The 12,419-nt window shown below is 35.7% G+C and overlaps 1 protein-coding gene across 3 annotated transcripts in view; it reads right to left on the bottom strand.

Annotated features, from left to right (window-relative positions):
• LOC111047337 (fibronectin type-III domain-containing protein 3a) overlaps positions 1 to 12,419 on the bottom strand; it is a 172,505-nt gene that overhangs the window by 62,658 nt on the left and 97,428 nt on the right. Inside the window, exon 2 of one of the 3 annotated variants that reach the window (XM_022333071.2) lies at positions 2,770 to 3,073. The exons of the other annotated variants lie outside the window; for them this stretch is intronic. Within the exon in view, the coding sequence (XP_022188763.2) occupies positions 2,770 to 2,989 (220 nt within the window). The 5' untranslated portion in view covers positions 2,990 to 3,073. The remainder of the gene's footprint in view (positions 1 to 2,769; positions 3,074 to 12,419) is intronic. 3 annotated transcript variants of the gene reach the window in all.

Genomic DNA, 12,419 nt, shown 5'->3' with positions numbered 1-12,419 from the left:
TAACCGAAAATACCATAATAATGGGCGGAGTGACCTGTTCTCTGCCTGCTAAGTTACTTTAAATACAAAGTATTACAGGTGTTAGAAATTGCAATTTACATTATTATTATTATTATAGATAAAATATTACAGGAGAAACTAGATTACCACTGCTCTGAAAACGACATAACTGCAAAATATTCTTGTTCTAAAAGAAACATAGAATAATTCAAGTGACTTGAGTGATTTGAGATTATAACAGTTTCAATTATGGATGTGACTGAGTTTCAAATAATATCGATTAGCGATTGTATGAGTCCAATTTTTCATGTTTCACTTGACAAAGAAACAGCAAACATGACGCTATGGGGTTCGGCAATAGAAACTTGAAGTTTTGATATTTTTCACTAAAAATCATTCAATTGCGGTAATCTAGAATTGAATAAGAAAGTGCTTAGCTTAACCACTACTTTCTAATTCTACTCACTCATTTCACTTTCTACTGTCAGAGATCTTTAATAGTATTTGATTATTTAAACCTAACTAAATACACTAATATACAAAGATTCATTTGCAATTGTATTCACGACAGCGTTAAAATGAAAATAAGATTTTCCTCACTAGTAGAATTAAGACTTGGGATTACTCTCTACCACTAAACCTTGCGTATTGGTACGGTTAACGGTTAACCTGATTGTTTGGGTTAACCTAAGTTTTGCAGCCAGTTAAAAGGGATTTCATAATAATTCAAAAGTTCATTCACTGTATGGAAATAATGAGGCTAGTGGATCTTGGAGTGAGGAATGGCGTACCAACGTGAGAACAGATATTAGCAGGCGCGATAACGAGCACAATCACTTCCAAAAGCTCGTACAACATAAATTTGAATTGGGAATTTCTCCATAATTGGTTTGTTGGAATCAGCCAACAATATTGAAGCTGTGTGGTTCTCACACATTTGTTGTTTGAAATTTTGAAAGGCCCCATGTAATTATTAATAATTTTTAGGAAAATAGGTAATGTGGATGTTGTGCAGTAGCAAACAGAAAGTATACGCTGAACGCTATAGTCGGCCAAGCGAAAATGGGTCCCTCAAGGCCACTGCAATGTTGCCACTCTTGTCCCCCCTCACTCGACCAGTCTATATACATTGACTATATTTCTACACCCTGAACATCACTCTTTCCTTCTCATACCTTCCCTCTTCCTCTTTTCCGTCGCTACCTGTCACAAATTCTTTTGAGCACGTCAGGTTCAAAAGTTCTATTGTGTCATTCTTTGAAGTTAGAACAATAACATCCCCCGTTATCTCCTTATTCGCGTATCAAATTTCACTTCCTCATCCGAGTCATCAACACGTCTCCGTATTCGCTTTACAGTTGTAACACCAACTCCACATGCTTCAGCTGTAACCTCTTGAACTTTTCGAAAATTGATCAATTCAAGTCTATCGGGGTTTTCGGCTATCTTTTGGAAGAATCTGTAGACATTCCAGATGATATTCCTTAGTACAAAGTGGCAACAGTGTTGGTAGAGACGGGTGGTGGTGTCAAGAGCAAGCTTCGACCTTGAAGGACCCATTTTCGTTTGGCCAACTATAGTATATTTCTCCTGGGATGGGGCCTGCCGTGCTGAATTTCAATGTTATTTGCCGAATTTGACTAGCTTAAACCAAGTAGTCCATAAAGCGAGTTCACATCCTACAATACCGTATTTTATAATGTGATGAATTGATAAAGAAGAATAATAAAATTAATATGATGTATCTTTTGTTAGTTATGGCTTTGCATGGGCAAGATAACGTGAGCAGAGCAGGGCTTCGGCTGCCTCCCAGTCACCTATCCACACCCCTTGGGTAAACGGCTAGTCTGTAGTCTGTACACCTCCGCCTCTCTTATTTAATTCGGCAAGTTTCTATATAATATGCGAGCCAGGTAAAATGAATTTTGACTGCTCTGACCCATGTGTCAGTTGGGGAATATCATAATTGTAGTTGGTCTTGTGGCAAGTTTTATACCGGTAATTTATTCTCTATCTATATATATAAAAGCGAAATGGCACTCACTCACTGACTGACTCACTCACTCACTCACTCACTCACTCACTCACTCACTCGCATAACTAAAAATCTACCGGACCAAAATCGTTCAAATTTGGTAGGTATGTTCAGTTGGCCCTTTAGAGGCGCACTAAGAAATCTTTTGGCAATATTTTAACTCTAAGGGTTGTTTTTAAGGGTTTAAAGTTCGTCTTTTAGCATGTATATTCTTCTTCTCCCAATCTCTTAATTATAATTGAAATTTCCATATCATATGTTACTATAGAACTATAATCTAGATAGAGTACCTCTTCGAAACAGTTGTTAACTGGCAACTAAATTAATAATTTTGTCAGGTTGGCATTAAGTTGAGTTGACTTTGTTAGGTTGGCACCAAGTTGAAGATTTAAATGCATTTATCGCGGAAAAATTGATTGGGCACTGCTACTTCAATCCTGGGAATATTATATTACTAGCCGTCAGGCTCGCTCCGCTCGCCATATCCGTTTAGCCAGACGTTTAGTCTGGACCCCCGACTGGATTGTTCTAACATGATAAAAATGCTCAAATGAAAAATGTAGGCGAGCGAAGCGAGCCTGCTGATCTTATCCTTGGTCGAAGCAGTCGGGGGTCCAGGGGGCGGAGCGAGCCTGACGGCTAGTTTAGTATAAAAATCATTTAATCAAGATAATAACCTCACATATTATTATATTTCAGAGGATATAATAATCATGTGACTGTGGAGATCTTACCGTAGTCGGGGTGAATGGCGCATATCTGCTGACAGATGTCCTGCGGATGGGGATGGGGCACAGGCGAGCCGTGGCCGGGCGCCGGGTAGGGCTGATAGTAGTCGTAGTAGTGCATTGGGGGGCCGCCACCGTTGCCCTCATTGTTATTGCTGACACTGCACGTCTGGCATGCGGGGTGGGAGTGGTCCAGCTGCTGACTGCCTGCCACCATCGCCAGCATCACACACACACGCACAATCACCTCACCTCACCACTACCACTCACACCAAACACCTCACCACAACAACACACTCATCATCCTCACCTGCAACACACACAAACAAAAAACATTGCTTAGTCACAAGTCATTTTGAACGATACAACAGAATAATAATTATTACCAAATGCATTTAATTCGTTTATAAGAACATTGTGAAATAGGCCTACAGAGTGGCCCATAAGTCAGTTGACACGCTGTTCTGTTGTTAACTTTATATCATTGTTTATCGAATAACAACTGTAATATTACATTTTTTCTCACATTGGAATTGAATCTTCAATTCGAGATCTATGAAACTTTATAGTAAATATCAGAGTCATCAATAGACGGACAAACTTTTCGACGGAGAATTTTTTTATCGTAAATGATTGTTGCATTGTTCCATGGTGTCACCGAGGCTTGGTTAGCAGAATTAATAGATAAATAGTTTATTTAAATAGAGAATATATATAAAAAATTAAAATAACAGTTTCAAAATAAAATTTTTATTGAGAACAGATGTAGAATGTGAATTCTAAACTTATAATTTATAATTTTTTTGTTGACGTGTCTGTAAAATCGACACCGAACAAGGCTTTGGCTTTGTGACTTGTAACTTAGGTTTTTCCTGTTCTTGTTCTCTAGAAAAATGGCTGGCTACGTGTGTTGTTGTAAAATTTTGCTCTGAATCATTTTCGTTTATTAATGTTTTAAATTGAGTTTTAAACAATTTATAGTGTTCTATTTTGTTCATAATTTGCTATTTGTGTATTCAAGCCAATAGCCACTGTTTTTCAACTGTTAACTAGATGAGTATTTTAGTTCGTAGTTACTCTAAAAAATTAGGCTTATAAGATATAGTTCTTTGTGTATTTGTATAAATTCATCTGAAGATTATAAGTTCATTTGCTCTGAAAACTGGATTTCTCATTCATAGGCGATAGATCCATTCATAATTTATCAAGGATCTATTACATTGGAGCCGACAACTATCCTTAGGTTAATAGGTGTTAAATGCTATTCCAACCGATTTAAGGAAAAATTGGTAGCACGGCACAACGAACACACTATCACGAGCAACCATCAAACATAGCATCAAACTAAACTGTGGTAAACAAACCTAAACACCTGTGGTTTGGTTGGAACAACACCTGACCTTAAAAATTGCTAGCGTCAACTGAATTATGGGCCACTCTGTAGATCATTCAAAATTGAAATAGTAGTATAAGCTGCGTACAGATTTGAGCGCCACAAACAAGCGCATTTCACTTTTCATCAGCTATTGCTATGCTTATTATAACTGTATCTTATCGTTTCTGTACAAATACAGATTTAATAAGCTTAGCATCAGCTGATGGAAAGTGAAATGCGCGTGTTCGTGGCGCTGAAGTCTGTACACACCTCAACACAGAACAAGAAAAAATATACAGAGCTAACAATATCCTCACCCGGTGGCACGTATGTCTATTAATTTTCACTGTGATTAACACGGTTTCATCATTCAAATTATTTCAATTTCAATTTATTTATTTCAATACACAATCTCTAATCTCTAATGGGTCATTTGAACAAAACTAATGCCACGCTGTTCTACTGTAAGTCATTTAGAACGATGAAAGAGAATAATATCAACATTTGGGAAAGGGACAGTTTTGGGCTGTATATTTTACTTTTTTTCAATGGTGAGAATATGAAAATGAACATTTACAATATTTCAGACTCCATCTTTGCGTCATGTTATTTTTAACAACTGGATTAAAGCCATTTTTTAATAGTAGGAAGGACATGACTATCTTCAGGATGCACGTGTGTCCATTGAATGCAACTGTGGTCTGATGACGTTATTTAACAAATCCAATGCCAAGAGAACCAATGAGGGAGGCGTCCTTAATCAGAGGTTAATAACGGTTATATTTAATAGACGTTCGTGCAACTGGGTCTATGTTGATTAGGTATAAACAAAAGTGTCAATTTGATTGATTGATTGAAAATCTTTGATACAAGTAGTTTTGAAAATCAGTTTGAAGGATGAATAGAAAAAAAAATACAATAATAGTTTACAAAAGGTCATATATGCTAACACTACATTCAACGCTGAACCATCTTTACAGGTAAAAGTGAGAGATAATCCACCTTTACATGGATGCATTCATCATAATGTGTTTCATTCGGGGTTTAAACGAACAGCTGACATTTCTCCGTTTAAACCAACTATCTGCATACTAATACGGGCCTCATATTTTTTTTATTTGATTTTCATTATCTGGAGCTTTCACAAATAATATCTCTCTGAAGTGCAGCATTCAAAAGTGAAGAGAGAGAAGAATAGAATGGATTCTTCATTTGATGAGAGAAAGAAATGAGAGGTAGTGAGTAGACTGGAAAGGTGATGGGTCAGTTGAGGCTTGCAAGATACCGGTTTCAGCAGTGAATTACGGCGCAGGATCGACTACCAGTTAAACTCCTGTCTGCCTGCCAGCGTACGTACATGGCATATCATTTTTGCATAATATGGTAAGCAAAGAGCAAAGAACATCTATAATCATTTCAAATGAATCCTCTTAGATTACTATTAAATCCAATCAATATTAATCCAATCTAAAGCTATAATGAACCGATTTGATTAGTTTTAAGCGCACTGTATTAAAATGTTGTCACTCAATGAGCTGTATTCAATAAACTTCTTTGACACGTACAAGTAATATAGTATCATACTTTTTTTAATTACTACATTCTTCTTCCGTCAGTGAAAAATTAACGGACGAAAATGAATCGTTTGCAGTTCAATTATTGTCAGCTTTAGGATGGATAAAAGTGTATGACGAAATCACTGGCTCTAGTTCTATATTCATCATGAATCAACAGTTTCTTATAAATAATGTTCAATTCAACTTCGTGGAAAGTGATTTATCGATAAGATATGCTAGAGAGAACTGTATTGAGTATTGAACAGTTGAAGAGTACGAGAACCGTGAAGAATGTCGATTAATTTTTAAAGAGAACAACAAATCATCTTTTCTTCTTGAATAGATCCTCTATTATTCATTCCAACAATGCATTATTATTATTACAATATTTTCAGGAATTCTCCATCATTGTCAATACAAGAAGTTGCTCTCTTCTTTTCTCGTATATGTTCTGATGAACTTTATTATTATAAATATTATCAGATCCTCAAACTTTCCTATACAGTTAATTTCTCTTGTCAAAATCTTTCCAGTTATGATACATTTTCATGTAATCTTTTCATTGCCTTCGCCACATACTCTTCAACAAGCGGATCAACATTTGAAAAATTACCTACTACTACGGTTCGTTTTTCAAAAAAGTTTTTATTTCAGGAACTTTGCTGCAACTTTGCAGGAACACTACTGCCAGGCGATATACCTTATCTTGAACATCACCAGCGGCAAATACCCCTGCCCTGATGTTAAATTTACTAATTGCCAATCCAAATTTTTTTGCACACATGCTTTTACATCTGGACCAAAGAGAATTAGGGGGTGGTGGAACACTAAGAGCACACGAAAGTGTATTAAACTTAATACAGGCATAAATGCCCATCAAATAATTTTAATTTGAAGAAGAGACTACAGATAAATTTCTCAAGAGTCAATTTCTTCGACTTCACTTCGTTAACATTCCAGACATGAACCCACATCTCCCTTATCAGGAGTATGACCCTTTGACAAATTGAAGTTTAACCAAATAAACTCGTTATAATTAGTTATCATCTTTAAAAAAAACGTCTGGGAGGAGGTTATCACTGTTTCCGTAATCAGTTTTTTTTAATAAACATCTAAAATTCCAATACATAATCTCATTCCTTACATAGGCCCTAAAGCTGTATTTATATTTTTCTAAAAAAGGATATTTTCCGCCTGATATGGATTCATTCATCATTCCCAAGTCAACATTGGCAGCAAGCAGATAAAGCATCAAAGAACGTTATCAACTGAAAAGCCATTCACTGCACCCATCATTCATAAAAATTTCATCTATAACAGAGAAACTGACTGTTCAGTGTTACATATCCTTCCTCTATACATTCAAGCATTCATTCCCTTCTAAGAAATTAAGATAACGGGATCTAGTCGATTCGGGGATACTTCTAAATTGTTCAGATAGTTATGAAACTAGACATTTCCGTTATAATCATCAAATGGTTGCGAAATAGCACATCTGGGAATAAGAGGTTCATGAAGTTGGTACATCATGAATTGAACTTTTAGGTCGTAACCAACAATATACTCATTCATTGAGCCTATCATTCAGACCTAACGACTTTAAAATCTGTCATACCCGAATTAAAAATGATAAGAAAATTCCGCTGGCAATTGATAACTATAGAAAAACATTCTGCCGCATCGCAGAACTGAACTTTGTAAGAGGAAACTGTCTTTACATTTCAGTTATACTTCTATGTTTTGTAATATTGCTTCATCATAGAACTGTATTTGTGCATTTACATCAATTTAATTTATTTGATGTGATATAATAACGACTGAACTCTAACCAACCGATTATATTTACCTAATAATCTAACTTGAAAAACGATTGAGCTGAAATTCATTCACCAGAAAATGAGTGTCATCCGGATAATGCTAAGAAGCAGCGTTGATTTCAAAGGAACAGTGCGAGAGCTGAAGCTCAATATTGGATGCTCAGAGGCAAATGTTTCAGACAGTATCTAAATACGGCTTAAAATAGACACAAGTTAGCACAGTCCGGTTGGTGAACGTTGGCCATAAAAGTAATGCGGTTAAATGAGGTTTAACTAAGTTGAAAGTAAAATACGGCATCTGCCAAATAAAGGAAGAGAGATGGAGAGAAGGTAGAAGTAGAATACAAGAAGGTGTGTGTTGATGAAGAGGATAGCACAGTGCCACACTGTAAACATTTAGTTTGGATCTGGGAGTTGAGTGGATTTTAAAAATAAGCACAGGACATAGCAGCAGTGAACACCAAAAGAGCTTACCTTACAGCAAGTTCATCCAGTTCTCACGTCAAAACTAATCACTTAAACAAATTTAACTCACAAAACCGATTCAAAATATTCCTACTGAAATTATTGAGTAAGTGTGATATTTCAAGGTGATTAGAAGATATTGCTGACCTTTTATGAAGCTTGATTTCAAATATATTTGATAGATTTATATGAAAATTATTCCGAAACTAATTAATAGAAAGCTAACTAATCCTAGGAAGAGCAGTAACATTTAGAATACAGATCAAATTTAATGAGTAAGAATTGAACACAATAACAATAATTCATCAACAGAAAAATAATAAAAGCAGTGTTCACTAATGACATGTGGACTTGTGAGTGGGATTCAAAGCTAACAGCAACAACCCAACAACTTTCCTGGATGATGGAGAAAAAATAACAAGATACAATGGAATTCTCCTCATTTATCATGATCGAAATAGACTAGTTAGCCTTGATGTATAGTTTAGTCATGAACTTTTCCGAAACAGTACTATTTTCATTTATAAAACGTGGAAATTACAAGATAAAAATAGAGAGTCCAAGACAACTTGAAATAGGAGCGGACGACTCTGTGGAAAACCATGGGTGATGATGAAACTGTTGTTCTTTATTGATTGAAAACTGAAAACTTTCGATCGATTAGTTTCATTAGAACTTCTAGAAAAATGACAAAAGTTCTTCACTGAATAATTTGGTGAGGGCAAATTGCAACGCAAATGAGTCGATAGTTGCAAGAGAATTATAAAGTTGACTTGGATGGATAATGGTGAGGGGTTAGGATATGGTTAGGAGTACATAGGCTATTGGTGTAGGTCGGGAATTGGAGCAGACGCACGCACGCCCCCCGGCCACGGGCCAAGTGTGAGGTTAGACGCGACGCGACGAATCGATCGACCGACTGCAACCCCACGAAACCCCCCAGCGACCCCTTCAAGCCCCCTCATGCACCGCCAACAGCCAACATTGCCAATTACTCCAACCTGATAGAACAAGCAGCAGCCAGGCCACACACGTCATCCAAGTGCCCCGCCAGGTGACCTTATTGCAGCCCAACTGACCCACTTCCCGCCATTCCCACTGGATACAGGCAAGGCGCCATTTCTGGATCAATCAAAGCAGTTGCTATGGAGAAATGGATATTGGTAGCACTTGGAAGCAGTGTTGCTCATTTAGTTCTAAATCAGGTGGGGTCAGCCCACAGCAGCAAACTACAACATCAGAGCTGTATGGATTTCACTGCACGTCCGATATGATCTTACAGTTTGCTGCTTGGTTCAACAAAATCGAATACATTTTGAAGTTTCAGATCTCCAGACATACTATTTTCCAGCATCAAAAAATATACTTCCTTGGAAAACAAGTCAAAGTATATTTGCATAAGCAATTAAATGAAATTTGATTTTGAAAGGATGGATTGATTGAGTACTTTATTTATGTAGATTACAATATATACTGGCTTATACACTTATATAAAATAGCTTACAATACAGCAAAATTATAGATGAATTAACATAATATAGACAAAGAAAATAATTATTGAACTGTATATGATACGAAAAAAGCAATTTGTAATAATTAAAGATAATATTGTTATGCATCTACATAAATTGGCGGAGATTTGGACATATCAATGTCCATTCTTCGGAAAGAATATTCAAAATATCCTTCCCACTAACTCTCTACCAAAAATTGGTAGAGTAGATTAAATTGGTGGTAAAAATAAAGTAAAAATTGGTGGATTGGAGTAGATGAAGGATTGATTTCGCAGACAATCAATTGATAACTCTCACAATAATTATGATTAACAAGGAAATAGTTCATGATCTGATAAAACTTTTCTATTGGAGATTAATGTGGAGAAAAATTGAGATTTTCTAGTCCATTCTATTAATGTCTATGCTGGAAAAAATCAATGTTGGATAAACCCCGTTGAACAATCTAGCCTTCTATTAGAAGTATTTCAAGTTTGCACCGGAGCCACACAGTGCAATTCATTGTGGAGTACATCACATACCAAATGCATGTTTTGTTTGTTAAACATTTCAAATAAAAAGGCTCAAAAAATACTTGAAAAGCCGAATAACCTATTTGCGATTATTCGATTACTGCTGTTTTGAAGTACTAGTTGAAGCGAAAATCGTGGGAAACATTCCAGACTGCTGGAGCTGTTTAGTTGTGATAGCTGCTCATGAGGTTGAAATAATAACAACCGAACTGGAATAGAGGATATAACAAACAATGGACTGGTACGGGAATCAGTCATTAAAGTGGGTCAAAGGCTTCACTAAACCATGCACCGCTGCATCCATCGGCCATGGCTAATGTCTGTCTGCAGACCAAATGATAGCTCTGCCTCTGCATCGCTTATGGAGTTTGAGCTGTGCATCGATTAGAGCAGCCATCGATGCATGATCGAATTTGGCATTCTTCATCACATCAATCCCCGCCCGCTACGACACAGCTAGAGAAACAATAGACTAATTTGTGGTTATAACAATGATAAACTAAAATAATAAAACACTGATGATCATGACACATTGTACCAATCATTCTCCATAGTCTGTCTATACTAACTTGAGATAGTGAGAATTGAAAAAAATGTTATTTGGTATGACAAAAAATAGGAAAAAGTATACTGTAACACAATAATAATGATCTTGGAAGAAGGCCATGAAGATTGATGATTAATTTATTGCATTTAAAAATTGGAAAATAGGAAATGACAAGTGATTACTTGATGCAGAAAATGAAGATTAGAATAGATTTAAAATTGATCAATCTTGTCTCTAGAAAATTAGATACGAAAACGTTCGAAATCAGACTTATTGCATGCACCTTATTCTACTGAGAACTGAAATTGAAATTATGTTTGGATTTGAAAATTACAATATTTTAGCAGCTGGCCTGGATTATTCTTTTTTTATTTGCAAAATTTAACATCGTAACAAATCAAAAGTTGATAAATCAAACACTTATCACAAGAAAATAAAATAAAATTAACTACCCGGAACTTATTATTGACCTGTTGATTCAAATAATGAATCTTGTAATAATAACAATAGAATAGATACTATCAACTTAATAGGAGAACCATACTAGAATCAATCTACGGAAATCTATCGTTGTCCAATTTCTCTTCTTAGGTTTTTTATACTGGTCAGAAATAATCTAGTGTGGAATTGAAAAATATCATATGAGTTCATATTGCCTGTCTCTGCCTTTGACCATAATACTAGTAGAGATACAAGATGGTGACATGAGATGGCTCATGGCCCGTTTGAAAGTTATCAAAAACTCAGTCTCGAAGTTCAACATCTTCTAAGATGTTGTTACTAAGTTGCTACTAAGATGATGCATCTGTTACTTAGTATCTTTTGGATGATGCATCTGCTACTTAGTTGCTACTAAGATGATGCATCATTTAGTGGCTGCTTCTGAGAATCTCATTTAACATTTGTTTTACATTTAATAGAAATGGAGATGATTTTCGGCGTGAGATGAAATGTGATGTGATGCTGTGGTGTGAAGTCTTCTACTTGTTTCGATAGGAAGTTTGTTGTTGGATTGGAGCCAAAATCGATATCGGTTGAGTTTGGTTGGCGAATGTGTCGATTTGAAATTGCCAACTTGTAAACTTGAACGTGAGCGAAAACAGATCCCAGTAGTGTTTATAATATAATACTGGAGTTATTTCAAACTGTTTCTTCGAACTCAAACACAATATTTGCACGGACTATTATAGAATTGCGACTCATATGAAAATGAGACTCATTGGAATTCAATTCCTAACAAAGTAGCATAGAAGAATGGCGCAGAGAATCTACTTTCAGAGAAAAGGGCTAGAAATATTTTATAATCATGTTATAACCTTATACTGTAATTATTTTTGCCAAATTGAGAGATAAGTAAAAACCAGGCAAAAACATTTTTACCCAACTCTGTGGTTTGGGGAGTGCTTCCATAAAAAGATCTCGAGGAAAATAGAGATACTTGGGGAAGTGAGAAGAATAAATTTCCCCGTTTGATCAATACTCACATAGCCTTCTTGTAAATTTCCAAACATTTAATTTCAGAAGTGTATGGAGTAAATACTGTATTAACAGACTTTGTGGAATACAATTGTGGTTTCGAGAAAGAGAAGCAGAAGGTGTTTTTTGTTTTGCGTTAATGTTCATTGTTTATTAGTTTTATAAATTATATTCTAAATAATATTGATTATGCACATTATTTATTCAAATGTATGATGAAGAGGTAGTCTTTTATGGAAGAATAAGTAATGAGGAGAGATTTAATATGTATTATTTCTAAAAACAACTATTCAATTATACTTGATAGCTTGAACTAAGCACGTAACGATAAGGACGCATTCTATCATTCTAGTGTTTTAGCGATTGCTATGTCCTTCCTGCCCACACAGACACG

This window comes from Nilaparvata lugens, chromosome 3 (genome assembly GCF_014356525.2).
Source record: "Nilaparvata lugens isolate BPH chromosome 3, ASM1435652v1, whole genome shotgun sequence".
NCBI lineage: Eukaryota > Metazoa > Arthropoda > Insecta > Hemiptera > Delphacidae > Nilaparvata > Nilaparvata lugens.
This window is presented reverse-complemented; position numbering and strand designations above follow the sequence as displayed.